This window comes from Hipposideros armiger, unplaced genomic scaffold, assembly GCF_001890085.2.
Source record: "Hipposideros armiger isolate ML-2016 unplaced genomic scaffold, ASM189008v1 scaffold_265, whole genome shotgun sequence".
In the NCBI taxonomy this organism is placed as follows: domain Eukaryota; kingdom Metazoa; phylum Chordata; class Mammalia; order Chiroptera; family Hipposideridae; genus Hipposideros; species Hipposideros armiger.
In genome coordinates, this window is record NW_017731615.1 from 167,359 (window position 1) to 184,204 (window position 16,846).

At 37.6% G+C, this 16,846-nt stretch overlaps 1 protein-coding gene across 4 annotated transcripts in view; it reads left to right on the plus strand.

The window, feature by feature from the left end:
• Positions 1–16,846, plus strand: part of NUBPL (NUBP iron-sulfur cluster assembly factor, mitochondrial) — a 195,752-nt gene that overhangs the window by 166,426 nt on the left and 12,480 nt on the right. For 3 of the 4 annotated variants that reach the window (XM_019656760.1, XM_019656762.1, XM_019656761.1), the window contains 2 exons: positions 11,867–11,987; positions 15,211–15,293. In XM_019656760.1, coding sequence (XP_019512305.1) covers positions 11,867–11,987; positions 15,211–15,293 — 204 coding nt within the window. The remainder of the gene's footprint in view (positions 1–11,866; positions 11,988–15,210; positions 15,294–16,846) is intronic. The other variant, XM_019656763.1, reaches the window with a different exon arrangement.

Sequence of the window (16,846 nt, forward strand, 5' to 3'; positions counted from 1 at the left end):
CCAGCTCCAGGTTGAGCTGTTGTTCAGCATCTTAGCTGTAGAGGGCAGTGTCACTAGCCCTCATATGTGGGATCCAAACCGGGGCCCTCTGGCATCCCAAGCCAGTTCTTAATCATCGCGCCACTTGGCCAGCCCGCCTCTGCCATTTTTAAATGTGCCTTCTAAGGTCACCTTTGGGGCCATCCTCACTGAGCAGTCTAGAACAGGAAGATAGCACAGAGGCCTGTGCATGGGAGATGTTCATGGCCCAGACCTGGTTGTGGTACACATACCTCTACTCACATCCCACTAACTAAAACTCAGTCATGTGACTACACATCACCTTGTTCAAGGAGCCCCAGAAATGTAGGTTAGCTGTGTGCGAAGGAAGTTGAGACCTGGATTTGGGTGAACAGCTAGCTGTCTATGCTAGCTACAATGGACCTGGTAACAAATACGTGCATTAAAGCCTAATGCTGGTCACAGAACTTATTTTTTTTCTTATAAATAATTCACAAAATCTTATAACTAATTCATCTTTGCAAATAGTTACTTGTTTTATGAAAAAGAGATTGAAATTTTGCTTTTCCTGTGGTTTATTTTTCCTGCTGGTTAACAACAAAAGAAAACAAAAAATCCTACTGTGGCCTTGAACTTTTTAGCATTATTTGTAAGGACTAAGATTATATTGTCTTCTAAGAAAAATCAGGTGATCTTAGAACCCCAAATTGATTTTTCTTATCAATGTTTTCTTTCCATTTTCCGTTTTTATTACCAAAGACCGTACAAGTTGTTCTTAGCGATGAGGATCAGATTGTGGTTTATTATTTTTCTGGCAGAGTAACCATTTACGGCAGTAAGTTATCTATTTGGACCAGGAGTTCCATGCTTTCACCCTTGAATTCCTTTAAAACTCATGTGTTTATGATATCTGTCTTGGACCTTTCTCAGCATCTGGTTTGTCTGTTCGACACCCCCCCAAATCCTATTTTACTTAGTCCCTCAAGCCTACCTGCCTTAAAAAACAATTTAGAAATAGGTAATCTTACATGAAAGTAGAGGCAAGTGACACATTTTTTCTCTCCCTTTCACAGTTTTTCCTCTGTGATCATCAGGTGGTCTTACTCTACTCTGGGAGGTCGAATACTTTTAATGTATTTAAAGAATCTTTCATTATTGGCTTTGAAAACTACAAAATGCTGTTTGAATTCTTTCTGGGAACATATATTAACTAATTTGCACATGGCATATGTGACTTTCTTCTTCATAACTGAGTAATCTTTGCGTTTTTCAAAACTGACTTTTCTTCAGTGATAATCTTTATAAGACTGGGTAGGCAGCATTCTTCATCTCCGCTATAATTGCATCTCAGAGACTGAAGATGTATGCTCATTTGTATCTTTCCCCGGGGTCTCTCAGAAGTCCATGTGTGGTTTAAATAAGAATGCTGTTCTATGCGATTTACATGAATTAAACTGATCTAACCCTCATAACAACTCTGTGAGGTAGATAATATTATTTTCCCCATTTTGCAGTTGAAACTATAATACAGAGAGACGAAATAACTCACATAAGGCTGTGCATCTGTTTAGTAGGCCACTGGGATCCTATTGTAAGCAGTCTGCTTTCTAGAGCCCATGTTCTTAATTGCTATTTCTGTGGATTATCCAAATTTGAGGTTTAGCAATGTTGATGTCATGGAATATCACAGGGTGAGAGATTCCAGGGAATAAGAGTCTCTTTTAAATTTTTATTATCTTTGGGGTACTGATTGGCTAGGTAGGCAAGCGAAGACAGGAAACTAATGGATTGAAAAATGGGGAGGAGTGAAGAGATCACAGATTCCGTTGAGTCAGAGGAATCAATGCGGGTGTTATGGGGAAGGGGGAGCCCATGGCCAGGGGAAGGGAATGAAGTCTTACTTAGGCTCAAGTGTACCAGTGAGTGGTGAAGATGGTGCAAATCAGGTCTTCCTTTATAACTGTGCTCTTAACTACTGTGTTAAACCACCCTACTAAACTGTATTGACCCACCAATTGTTTCAGGCCACCTAGTTCCATAAACAGAATCCTCTAGTTCAGTTACTTGTCATCTTGTTTAATGACTTCCACATACAAACCAGTAACCCAGCTGGGTTGAATTTTGCCTCTGTTGTTTACTAACTTTGTGACCTTGAACAAATAAGCTTCAGTGTTTTGTGACACTGAATCTCATAGGTCACCGTGGCAGTTAAATGAGATTATATATACAGTACTTAGTATAGACCCCAGTTAGCACATGGTACTTTGTAGGATGGTTCTGAATGTTACTGTTATAGTGGTAGATTTAGAGATCATTATAAATCCTCATTTTCGAATTCCAGGCATAGGGAAGTTGAGTTATGTCTCAGGGACCCAGAGCTTTTTACTTGGTTCCTGAGAAGAGCATAAATGCAGGCTTCCCCGTTCATTGTTCTTTCCATGCCACACTTCTTCTGAAAGAGAAGACAAGAACACCCATCTCATTTTTTAAAATTATAAAATCTGTATCCATGTTTCAAGGAATATACCAATAACTGATTTAAGACTAATGGAGAACTGAAAAGCACTTATGAATTTAATCTATTTCAGTTATTATTATTCATTCTCAATTTAACAGTGAGTTTTTCCTCTTCATTTTTTCTTAAATCATAGCTTTTAATCCTTGTGACAGGTTCCAACCAGCAAGAATTTAACCTGATTGTAACCTTGAGAAATTGGATTATATAGTAGCCTGAAAATCTTGCTTATTACTTACCTGAATCTGGGTTTAAAATGCCAAGAAGAAATTAAAATTGGGGCCTTTTGAGCCTGCTTAATTCAGTACATTTAGATACAAAAAGCCAATATGTCAGAGCAATGTTGATATTTCAAGAGAGTCAATTTTTAAAAAATTAATAAAAAAGTATCCTCCTGAGCCGATGATGGATTAGAATAATGTACCGTAAGTATAACAGATAGAAGGTTTGTGGTGGCTGATGTTAGGCAGGCATGTAGCATTTACTTTCTTTCAGTAAAACTACTTGAGGTAAAAAGAAAAAAGATGATACATTAGAAAATGATTGAGCATGCTTATAGCTCCCACTTGATGGAATTATGTAAATTAAGCTATGACAAAGTATCTGTTTTCTAGTGTTTCCGCTATCATAGGATACACAAAATAGCTCTACAATAAACACAAACAGCTTAACAACATATAAAATGTTTACATGATATAAGGCTTTTGGGGGAGTGGGGTGGGGTTTGCCATGCGGACATGAATACTTTATTTAAGAGAAGAATTTTTTACAAACAAAATTGTAATATTGATATTTTAATATTTTTTTTCTTATATTAGCTGCCCCTGTTTAAAACTCCTTGATTATAGAGGACTACTCTTAAATGAAATAGGGCAGTGTTTTCTAATCTTTTTTTTTTTTAAGTTTTTATTGGGGAATTGGGGGAGGGGAACAGCACTGGGGAATCGGGGGAAGGGGAACAAACAAGTTGCTGTTGTGTTGTTCTTCAGTCTAGTTGTGGAGGACGTTGCTTCACTGGCCCAAGTTGGCACCATCATTGCGCTCTTCCCAGGTGAGGCAGATCAGTCGCCGGCCTCTGGATGGACACTCACCGCGGCTGCTGGCCGCTCACGCTGGCTGCTGGCTACACACGGTAGCTTATGGCAGCTCACTGCAGCAGGGGACTGCAGCCTACGCCGTCACCGGCGACCCATAGCAGCCCAGCTCCAGGTCGAGCTGCCGTTCAGCATCTTAGCTGTAGAGGGCAGCGTCACTGCCCTCATATGTGGGATCTGAACCGGGGTCCTCTGGCATCCCAAGCCAGTTCTTAACCAACATGCCACTCAGCTGGCCCTTTTCTAATCTTTTTAATGCTCAAGACTCTCTTTCAAATTTTCTCCCAACTAACCCCATGTTTTGAAAAAGCTGTATGCCACACAGTCTGCATACTTTAATTAATAAGTAATTTTTTTCTTTTTTAATTCAGTATGTGTGTATGTTTGACTGTTGTATGAGCTTCTGAACAGAAGGAGATATAACCCACATGAGGGTTTTCACACTCAGTTGATGTAATTCAACTAAAAGCAAAGAAACTTGACAGTTTATCTGTCCTGTATAGCCTTGAAGGTAAATGTTTCATTTCTGTTCATTTTTTAAAAAATCACAAATCACAGATCCTGACATATGTTTTGTGTATTGTTAGGACCTTAAAACAACATTAGGTAGGAGAACTACCAAAATAAGTTCTATAGTCAGAGGTAAATTGTCTACAGCAACAAATCCCAATCAAAATATAAAGGTGAAGTTAATTTTAATAATGTACTCAACTCAGTATATTCAAAATACTATAATTTCACCATGAAATCAATATAAAAATTGAGAATCAACCAACAAGGGAATTGTATTTAAAAATACTAGGAATTAGGCTGGCCGAGTGGTGCGTTGTTTAAGAACTAGCTTGGGATGCCAGAGGGCCCCAGTTCGGATCCCACATATGAGGGCCAGTGACGCTGCCCTCCACAGCTAAGAATGTGAACAACAGCTCAACCTGGAGCTGGGTTGCCGTGGCATAGGCTGCAGCCCCTGCTGCAGTGGGTTGCCATGGGCTACCATGTGTAGCCAGCAGCCAGCGTGAGCAGCCGTCCAGAAGCCAGTGACTGATCTGCCTTGCCCGGAAAGAGCACAATAATGGTGCCAACTTGGGCCAGTGAAGCAACGCCCTCCACAACTAGACTGAAGAACAAAACGACAGCAACTTGTCTGTTCCCCTTCCCCCAATTCCCCAGTGCTGACAATAAAAATCTTTCAAAAAAATAAAAAATAAAAATACAAATACTAGGAATTCTTAAAATTCAATAAGACAAAAACACATAATCAATAGAAAAAAACAGACAAGAGACCTAAACAGACACTTTACAAAAGAGAATATACAAATGACCAATAAACATGTAAAAATATCTTCAACAACTTTAATAATTATATCAGTGCAAATTAAAGCCACAGTGCAAAGGCGAGCTGGGCACAGTCAAGAAGAATAAAGACGAACTAAAAGGACCTGGAACTCTGCATCTTTCTTTTGCCACCTCTAACCAAAGGCAACCTTTGTAGTGTGATACCTACGGCTCCACTTCCACCTCCCAAATCTCATGCCACTTTAATTTTGTTGAACTTTCACCAGGAGTCATTGTAGTTCCCAGTATAAACAAATTGACAATTGAACAGTCCAGCAGAACAATGAGTGGGTATGACAACACATGCACTGTATTTGATAAAAGGAAAGAAGACTGATGATTTCAAATGTTGGTGAAGCTGTAGCACAACTGGAATTCTCATACATTGCTGGTGGGAGTGTGAATTGGTAGAGCTTCACTGGAAAACTTTGGCAGTTTTTACTGAAGTTAAAAATGTGTAACCTGGGACTGGTCAAGTAGCTCAGTTGGTTAAGAGTTGGTTTAAGAATGTGAGCTCTGAGCAACAGGGCTGCCAGTTCAATTCCCACATGGGCCAGTGACGCTGTGCCTGAGCTGAGCTGCCAACATGTGGCAGGATGGCTCAGCTGGTGTAACAACAAGATTGCCTGTTGGATGGTGGGCTACACCCACCCACAACTAAGACTGAACTCAGCACCTTGGGCTGAGCTGCCGCCCGGATGGCTCAGTGGATAGAGCGTGCACTCTTTAACAAGGCTGCTGGTTCGACTCCCGCATGGGATGGAGGCTATGCCCACGTGCAACTAAGATTGAACACAGCACCCTGAGCTTAGAGGCCATGAGCTGCCGAAGGGCAGCCAGATGGCGACTGGCGCCCTCCACAACTAAGATTCAAGAACAACAACGTGTCTGTTCCCCTCCCTCAATTCCCCAACACTGTTCTCTTCCCCCAATTCCCCAATAAAATATTTTTTAAAAAAATGTGTAACCTACCCAATATCCAGCAAAGGAAAAAAACAAAAAGGAGACATGTATAAAAAGTTTTCATATAAGCATATTTATAATAGCCCAAATCTGGAGACAGCAAAAATGATCCAAAAAAGGAGTGAATAATTGTGATAGAGTCATCATAGCATCTTAGGACTCACTGAAAATAAACTACAGATATACATGGTTTAGCTAGAAGAATCACACAGATGCTGGAGAACATACTGCATGATTATATTCATGTCAAGTTCAAAACCAGACAAAATTAATTCATGGTGTGAGAAATCAGGTTAGCTAGGTTACCCTTTTGGGACTATGTTGTGGAGAGTATACAAGGAGACTTCTAGGGTACTGGCAGTGTTTTATTTCTTAACAGCATCATGTTAACATGGGTATACTTTATGGTAAGTCCATTCAGTTATACAGTTATGATTTGTGTACTTTTTTGTGTGTATCCATGACACTTCAATGAAAAAGCTTAAAGAGTAACTTGTAAACTTAAAAAAGAGTATTGAGATTTTACATTCTTTTACTTGTGGTCAGCCTTTGATATCCAGTATGTATTTTATACTGACAGCCAATCTCCATTCAGACCAGCCGTGTTTCAGGTGCTCAGTGTGATGAGTGGCTACCTTACTAGACATGGCAAGTCTTGGAATCCCACTATTTCAGAGTCTCTCTGGAGTTAGACTTTTATTTCAGGTCTTTCCTTGGAGCGTCAGGTGGAAAGAATAAGGGATCGTTCCTCCTAAGGACCTCAGCTTAATTTTACTGCTACTTCTCTGTTTTTGTTATTGTTTTGTTTTTGTTTTGGGGGAATTGAGGAAGGGGAACAATGTTGGGGAATTGAGGAAGGGGAACAGCCAAGTTGTTGTCCTTCAATCTTAGTTGTGGAGGGTGCCAGTCGCCATCTGGCTGCCCATTGGCAGCTCGTGGCCTCTAAGCTCAAGGTGCTGTATTCAGTCTTAGTTGTGGAGGGCGCAGCTAGCTCAGCTCCAAGTCCAGTCATCATTCGACTGCCCATCAGCAGCTCAGGGCAGCTCAGCTCAAGGTGCTGTGTTCAATCTTAGTTGTAGGTGGGCGAAGCCTACCATCCCATGCAGGAGTCAAACCGGCAACCTTGTTGCTAGGAGCACATGCTTTCACCAGCTGAGCCATCCTGCCACCTGTTGGCAGCTCAGTGGCAGCTCAGCTCGGGCGCAGCTCACTGGCCCATGTGGGAATCTAACCGGAGACCCTGTTGCTCAGAGCTCGTGCTCTTAGCCAACTGAGCCACTCGACTGGCCCCTACTTCTCTGTTTTTATAGAATATTTTCTATTTAAAACAGATGGGGTTTTTGTGTGCAGTTTCACAAGATGCCCAGTAAACCATCATTTTTGTTATTTGTGCTTATTGCTTTTTTGGTCATTCTTCACATGGCCACCTTTTTTAAAAACAAACACTTTATTGAAGTATGATTTACACAAAAGGGGACGAATTGTAAATGTATAGTTCAATGGATTTTTACAAAGTGAACACACCCATTGTTTGTATTCAAGAAACAGAACATAAGCAGTTCCCCAGGAGCTCCTGTCTTGCACCATTTCCCAGGCACTACCCCCAAAATAGAACCCAAATTAGAGTTCAGTTTTGCTTGTTTGTGAACTTTATATAAATGGAATTATAAATATATACTTTAGTGTGGCTTATTTTGCTTAAAATTATATTTCAGAGAGTCACTAATACTGCTGACTACAGCTATAGTTCTTTCATTCTCATTGCTGTGTAGCATTTCATTGGGCAAATATATTAATACCACGATTCGTCCATTTTACTGTTGATAGACATTTGGGTAGTTTTCCATTTTGAGGTAATTAGTGTTGCTATGAAAACGTTTGTAAATATCTTTAGGTGAATATTATGTTCACATTTCTGTTAATATATAAGAGAATTACTGTGGAATTACTGTGGCACAGTATAAACATATATAAGTTTAGGTAGATAACTACCAAAGAGTTTTCCAAAACGGTTGTACCAGTTTACGCTCTACTGAAACTGAGTGTAGTTGTTCCATGTCCTCACCAATATTTGTTATTTTTTGTTGGTTTGTTTGTTTGTTGTTGTTATAACATTCATTTATTCTAATCAGGTCTTAAGCATAAGTATGTTGAATCTCATTGTGGTTCTAATTTGCATTTCTCGGGTGATAAATGAAGTTAACATTTTTTCTCATGTTTGTTAGTCTTTGCATATCCTCTTTTAGGGAGTGCCTGTTAAGTCTCTTGATCATTTCTCTATTGTATTATCTGACATTTTTCTTATTGACTTTATAGGTTCCAGATAAAAGTCCTTTGTCATGTATATGTAGTATAGATTCTATATCTTGTCTTTTCACTCTCTTAATTATGTCTTCTGATTAAGTTATTCATTTTAATGTAGTCCCACTTAACAAAAAAATTTTCATTTATGTTTAGTGCTTCGTTGTATCCTGCCAGAAAAGTATTTGTCTGCCTCCAAGGTTATAAGTATATTCTCCTGTTTTCTTCTAAAAGTGTTATTATTTCACCTTTCACATTTAACTCTATAATCCATCTGGAATTAATTTTTGTGTGTGGTGTGAGATTGGGGGTTTAAGATTCTTTATTTTCCATATGGATATCCAATTAACAAGCAGTGCTATGTCGTCTCCATGGTAAATTAGTGACTTTTGTGTACTAGTCTGCCCTGGACTCTGTTCTGTTCCATTACAACTTTATATTTAAGCAAATTGTATACATGTGGGAAATCTGAAGATGAGAGAATTCTAGAGTTCATGGAATTAGTTTATTCAAGATAATCTAGGAAGCAGTATTAGTGCATTTGTCATTAGCATTTACATATTATCAGTAATAGAGCTGAGTTTAGTTGTCAAAAACCTCTGAATTTCAAACATATAGAGGATTATCTCCAAATTTTTTATTATACTTCCTTATCAGTAAATGATGTTTGAGCATATACTTATTTATTTATTAATAAATTATATATAGTCTATATATAATCTACATATATTACTGCATTAATATGTTATTTTCATTATATAACATACATAAACTTGAAGTTGAAAAGGAAATCATAAAACAGAAATCGAAATGTTAACATTTTTTTCTTGTTACCAGCCAAGACGGGCTGGATTGTGTGTGCTAACAATCCTCAAAGTTCAGTGGCTTAAAACAACACCCGTTTATTACTGTCATCTTTTATGTCTGTTATGGTTTGGCTTCAGCACTCCTTGCCACTGTTCTCACTCTGGCACCTAGACGGATGAAGCAGCTACTTTTGGAAGCAGGCTGGTCACAGGGACAGAAGGAAAGCTAATGGGGAATTAGCTTCTGCCTAGTTGTGACACATGTCACTTCTGCTCACGTTTCATTGTCCAAACGAGTTACATGTCCCACCTAATTGCAGAGAATAAAAAACCTAACCTTGTGCTCAGGAGGCAAACTGGAATATTTTAGACAGTACTGAAACTATCACCTCTGAAATGACTGATTTCAGAGAATACAGCCCTGGATTTGTATTTGTCTAAGAAAATAAACAAAGACAAGTCCTCTTAGTTTTTCCATCCCACATTGCTTTCAAAACCCTACAGTCCTGAGAAATGAGTCTGCGACAACTACATGCACAGTGGTCTTTTGCTAAAACCCCCTAGTGGCTTCCGTTTGCACTCATTGAGCCCAGACCCCTAACATGGCCTGCAAGCCCTACCTTTCAAGCCTCATCTAGCTCCACTCACACCAGACCTCAACCATACTGGCCTCTCAATTCCTGGAAGGAGACATGTGGCCTCTTCTGTCTTGAGTGTTTTCTTACTTTCTCCTTGTATTCACCGGCTTGTTTTTTAATTTTTAAGCCAAATATTTCCTCAAGGAAGTCCTCTGTGACTCCCAGCATAGATAGTCTTCTCTTTTCTATACTCTGTAATACTTTGTTGCTTTGCTTCCAGAGAAGCTGTTCCAGTTTTTAAAGTAGATCATTACACTATTATTTGTTCAACCTGTTTCTCCATTTAGCATGCGAGCGCCAAGGGGGCAAGGATCAAGTCTGTTTTGCTCACCAGTGTATGCTGCTGCTTCTATGTAGCCCAGTTACTGGCATATAATAGGAGCTCATTAAATATTGAGTTTGGTTATAGTTTTATCTTTGTAACATTTATGTAGCCTCTGTAGAGAACATGTCTTAGACATTTATATAGTCCTTAGAGAACAGATGGCTGATAAGAAGTTATTCACGCACACCGCAAAGTGTGTACACTGTGGCTTCATCCTCTGTGTCTTGGGGAGTCTTAAGAGATTCCAGAGAAGGAATGCTTTTCCCATTCTTTCTGGATTGGAATGTACTCTCATCTAGATTTTCCCATTATTTAGGTGTGTTCCCTTTTCCCATTTCTTGAGTGGTATTTTTTTTTGTTCAAGTTGAAAGCCCTACAGTCAGGGGATATGTCACATTTAACATAAATGGCAGTGAAGCTGTCCAAGCAATGAGTGTATTATATAGACATTGTGAATAAACAAATAAGCTGTGTGATATTAAGCTGTGTTTTCTTTTAGCTTCTGGAGATGATACTGAATGATCAAAACACGGTGTGATTTATTTTTTTGTGATATTTGGCATCCGCAAAAGGGCATACGTTAGATGATTGGAAAATGCTCACCTCCATATTTTGTCCCTCTCTATTTGTCTTCATTTTTGTGTGTCATGGGAAACTTTAATCTTGTCTAGTTCTCTTTTCATAAAGAATAACAAATTTGATCACCATCTTGTCTATATGTTTTATTGTAGACTATCAATGCTGTTCTTCATTTAAAATGCAAATATCCTAATAGAGATTATCTATAGGTGGAATTGATAGGATGATACAGACTTTGTTATGTGTAAGCCTCTGATAGTTGCGCTCCCTATTTTGATTCTAGAAGAGAACTATGGCTTCCCATCAGTAAGAAGTAGGATTAAAAGGATCGTGAATAAGGATTATATTTGCAGAGCCTGTCTCTTTATTCAGCAAATGTTTATGAAGTATCTATTTTGTGCCAGAAGCAGGGAAAACTCAGAAAGAGATGGATACTTTCTATTCGGTTTTAAATTTTTGTTTCAAATGATAACATTCTGGTAAGAGCTGAGTTTCAGTCTTCTGCTAGCTAGACATATGTCAGTTTGCTCACCTATAGAATGGGGATGATAAAATACCCGTCTCATAAAGTTCTTGTGAGGAGTAAAGAAGATAGTGCATTTAAAGCACTTACCCTAGTGTCTGGCATGTAATAAGCACTCAGTACATGTTAGCTGTTATTCGCTATAAGGCTTTGTCCGCAGTTAGCCTCTTAACTATTTCCCTGTGTTTCTTTGGCTTATTTTTTCCATATTGCCATCAGAACTAAATTTCTGAAACACAGATCTGATTTCATTACCTCTTCCATACTACCTTCTCAGCTTTAAAAACCTTTGATGGTTTTCTGTTGTCCCAAGAAGAAAATCTCAGGAACATGGATGACATTTAGCACCTGACCACCTGACCCTGTCTGTCCTTACCAAACCAGCTTTTGCTGTAGCCCTGTCGCTAGGTTGCAGCCCAAATAGGCCCCACAAGTTATATTTCACTTCCTTGGCTTGCGCTCTTCCTTCTGCCTAGAGTTCCTGCTTGTAGGCCTCAACCCCTCTTCCCACCTCAACCCAAAGAGACAGTTCAGAGATTCCTCTTATTCTCCCCGGACAGAATTTTGTGATTCCTGTCATTTACATCTCTTTAGCATTTTGTCACATTATTTAAAGTTAATTACATGTGTCTTGCTCTCCCACTAGTTTGTGAGTTCCTCCAGAGACAAGCCCATAACTTACTCATCATATCACTAGGACCTAATAGGCACACAATAAAACCTTGTTGGAATATGGATTGAGATGTGGTTTAATTTTGTTTTGATTTCAGTGCTTTTGTTATTCTAGGTTCTGGGCCTTGTCCAAAATATGAGTGTTTTCCAGTGTCCAAAGTGTAAACACAAAACTCATATATTTGGTGCTGACGGTGCAAAAAGACTCGCACGGACCCTGGATCTTGATGTCCTAGGTAAGGCCATAGAATAATACTCTTGCAGAGGAAATGGCAGAAGGAAAAAGTGGAGCTAAGGCATGGTGATGGAGAGTGTCTCAGAAAGTGATGAACTGCTTTTGGCTTTGTGTTTTAAATGAAGTTAGTATAGTGCAGTTACAAGTGCTAACCTTTCTTTTGAGAAGAGAGTTTTGTAGTCTTAAGTACTGTAATTTGAAGCTCATATGTTAAATAATGGTCATCAGTTTGTAAGTTGGGAACACTTCTCTCAGTATAAACAGTATACTATATGAGAATACTTGTTCTGTATGTTGTAGCAACCTTGTGTCAGTTCTTAGTATGTATGATAAAATGCCACCCTGATCAGTTCTGAATTTATCAGTCCTTCTGCTCTAGAAAGACAATATTTTTTGCTTTCTGTAATCTTTTTATATGTGTCTGCCATGTCTATAAAGTATGGCACCTGAAATTTACATTGTATATACTATTCATGTTACTGAATTGAAGAATTAATTAGTGTTATGAGGAGAAGTAAAATCATGTGTTAAGTGAGCAAAACACAGATTTTGGATAAAACATGATTTTTTAAAAGTCCACAACGAACTGTTTAGGAAACGTGATTTGATATGCTACTCATGAATGAGTTCTTTTCTGGAGAAGGCAGATGTTTGATGCTGAATAAGGGAGCCATAGCATGAATTATTAGTTTTAGGTAGTTACAATTAAGAACCCTTACACATCAAGGAATTTCAAAACATTTGCTATTATAATTACTTTTCTAAAAGTTGATGGTAAATGTATTGTTGTTATTATGCATTTGCACTATGGCAACCACCATAATGCCAGGTGAATACTAATGATGTATTTTGATACATTGCTATAATTATAGTCACTAATTATATTCTGCAACTGTTTTATTTAACTAACCTAGAAAGTTCAATTTCCTAAATCTGCATAATAACATAACAGATTGACATTCACTTATATAATAAAGTAAATGTGTAATTATAATGACATCATTGAATTATGCTGACAATATTATAATTCCCTAATTTATAAATGGGCGGTAGGATTTTGTAAGTAAGTTATTTGGAATTTGAAACATATCTCCTAGAAAAACAATCTCACATATGGGAGTTACTTTTTAACTAACATCTCACAAATGTCTAATTACCCTAAAAATTTATCAGCAACACTGATTACTGATTACAAAAACTGAATAGTGCTAGACTGCTGTATCTAACAGTGTTATGAGAAATAATTTAGAGCTCCAACTCAGGGCTCATCTCCTCCTTTGAATGCAGTCCTGGGGGCCCAGAGGGATAGCCCTGTGAACTGGAGCAGGGGCTCCAATAACAAAGAAGTTGGAATTGAAAATGAGGAACTGAAATAAGGGAAAGAGCTCTCACAGCTGTGCCCTGTGACTGGTTGAAGCCCATAGGAACCCTTATTTGTCTTTAATTGACCCTGGCGGCTGCCTCTTAATTTATTTTCACCCATTGGGCTGTGTTTTAAATGATTATTTGGTAAAATGGCTTTTCAGAACTTGATCCATTTTTATCTACAAGGACAGTTTTTGCATAGTAGTTAATGTCTTCGATCACCTCACAGAAACCCCTTTAACTTACATCTTTGAAATATGCCTGCCTCCTTCAGACCTGCCCCTCAAAGATACTTTTCAAGGCCACACCGTACCTCATCCACTTTTCATACCTTTACTCCTTTTTATCCTTCTCAGTATAAAACTGTTAGCCTGTTACCGCCCTCACCATGCCACCTATTTTCTAACAAGGTTTTCCTTTCTTGGTCTCTCTTCTGTGCCTATAGGTGGGATTGTGAGTCTCTGGAGGGCAGAAATGATGCCAATAGGTGGTGATATAAAGGAGAAGGTTTTACTTTTTTTCTTCCATTACTGCCGTAGAAATGAAAGCATTTAGGATTCTTTGCTATAATGGCAGCTCATAAATCAAGAGAAAAAACTTTATGGGTTTCTAAGTATTTTCTATAACATGGATTCTCCTGCCTGCCCCTGTGACAGCTTCCTAAGTTGTCTTAAGTCTTAAGTTGATCTGTAGAAAAGACATCAAATTCATTGAAAACCTCATCTTTCAGTAGTTACTGAAATATTCATGTATTTTGTCATCTGGCTATTGAACATTTAGGAAAGACTTAAAGAGTTGGTTAAGATTTCAAAATTTGCTGACAAGAGGAGCATGACATATCTCTTCCTCCATGAACTTCATAATACAAATTGTAGTAGGTATTTAATTTTGTGATTTATACATCGTCTGCATTATTTACATTGCCTGGCATCATGCTGAATGACTTATTTATATAAAACACACACAAACACATGTTTCAGTAACCTTTGCATGGATTTGGAGTGGTTCTAAGAATGCTGAGGACCATAACAAGTCAAGTTAACTCTTCTACTTAAGATTCCATTTACTGCATTTTAAATCTCAGCCGTTTGAAAGGCTTCATTTGTGATGGTGTGGTGGAGAGATTCAACTGGATGATGAATCAGAGCATTTCTACCTAAGTTCTTCTCCCTAATAGTACGATGTCGTCAGGACAGACATATCCTCCCAGAGCTAAAGTGTGTGTATTGGAGGTTCTTATTATATACTTCCTGAGATTTCATCAAGCTCACAAGTTATATATAATGCTATATACATTAATACATAATAAAAGAAAAACAGTTCTATCTGATAAAGAGCAGATAGTTGAGATAGCAAGTCTGGCTTACTTTTTAACAATTCTCTTAGCTTGCTCATCTGCCAACATCAGGAAGATTATTTTGTTATACTTTTTGTTGACTATTTGCCTCTGTCTGTTTCTCTTTAATTTCCTGTTATTATGTGGTAGGATGTGTCTATATTAGGTACTAGAGGTAAAAACAATTTACAAGTGTCTTCCAAGCTATTTCTTGCTGGAAGATCTCCAGCAAAAAGTAAATCAGAAGCCTTATTGCTGGATTGGCTGCCACATAGCTTTCATATATATTCCATTTGAGGGTATATATATAGTAACTGTACTACCCTCAAATGGAATATTTTGCCCCTAATTTTCATTTGAAATTCCTTTTTCAGAGATTTAGCAATTTTATGATAGTCATAACTCAAGTTGATTTGAGTTGATTTAGTTTAGATTTTATTTCTTTCTGAAGTTCAAATAGTGAAATTCCAAATGCTGATATAAATGTTTGTAGTGCTAATGGATGTCTGGTGGGCTCTTTTAGGAGACATTCCTTTACATCTTAATATAAGGGAAGCTTCAGACACTGGCCAGCCAATTGTGTTCTCACAGCCTGAAAGTGATGAGGTAAGTTATATTTTTAAATATATATTTTAATTTCTTTTACAGGATATATACTTTTTGACATATAGAAAGAAAGTTGGGAAGATCAAGTCTAACTATTTGCAATGCACATATTAAATAAAGATTGGTTAACATGAATATTTTATGTGGTAGGCATACCAGTGCTGGCTCTGAATTAACTGAACAGTTCACTGACAAAGAATCGTTACCTAACCAGTTCTTTTCTTCACTCTTTGTCTTTTTCTTTTTTTTTTTTGGCACTCACTATGAATTCATAGGCCTTAGGGTTTGTTTTTAAGGCAATTACTGATGCTGGAGATAATTTTTTCACTTATTGCAATAATGGCTGAATTTTGAACTAAGTGTTGGTTCCCTGTTGTTCAATTGAGAATTCTCTGCCCTTCCCCTCAATGAAATATGGAGTCTTCAATAAGACAGGCAGTCAGTATTAAGGTAAGATGTCAGCATTAGGGATGGACATTAAAAGTCCTCCTAGCTTCAATAATGGCTAAATGAAATTAGCTGCAGACTTATAACTATCAAGTTTAAAAATATTTATTTTATAAATTATTTTAAAGAGAGAAATGGATATGTACCCTGTATCTTTGAAGATCAATGGATAAATTCCTAATCCACCACTGTTAGATTCCTTTTTAAAATTCTATTTTGCATGGTCTCTTACTGTGTTTTAATGTGATTTTTTAAAATAATTTTTTATTTTTTAATTACAGTTGACATACAGTATTATATTACTTTCAGGTGTACAACATAGTGATTAAACATTTGTATAATTTACAAAGCAATCACCTCAATAAATCTAGTACCCATCTGACACCATACATAGTTATTACAATATTATTGACTACATTTCTTATGCTCTACTTTACATTCCCATGGCCAATTTGTACTTCTTAATCCCTTCAAATTTTTCACTCATGCCCCCAAACCCTCTCTCATCTGGCAACCATCAAAATGTTCTCTGAATCTATGAGCTTGTTTCTGTTTTGTTTGTTTATTTATTTTGTTTTTTAGATTCCACATATCAGTGAAATCATATGACATTTGTCTTTCTCTGACTGACCTACTCCAATCAGCACAATACCCTCTAGGTTCATCCATGTTGTTGCAAATGGCAAGATTTCATTCTTTTTTATGGCTGAGTAATATTCCATTGTATATATGTACCACCTCTTCTTTATCCATTCATTCATTAATGGACATCCAGGTTGCCTTCATATCTTTGTAGATAATGCTGCAATGAACATAAGGATGCACACATCCCCACAAAATAGCATTTTGGGTTTCTTCAGATATAAATCCTTAGAAGTGGTATTACTGGGTCCTTCTTTCTCTCATTGTAGCCTTTGTTTTAAAATCTATTCTGTCTGGTATAAGTATTGCTACTCCAGCTTTTGCTTTTTCATTTTCATGAAATATCCCTTTACTTTCCATCTCTTTACTTTCAGTCTGTGTGTCTTTCGTCTAAAGTGAATCTCTTGTAGGTAGTATATGTAAGGATCTTGTTTTCTTATACATTCAGCCACCCTATGCCTTTT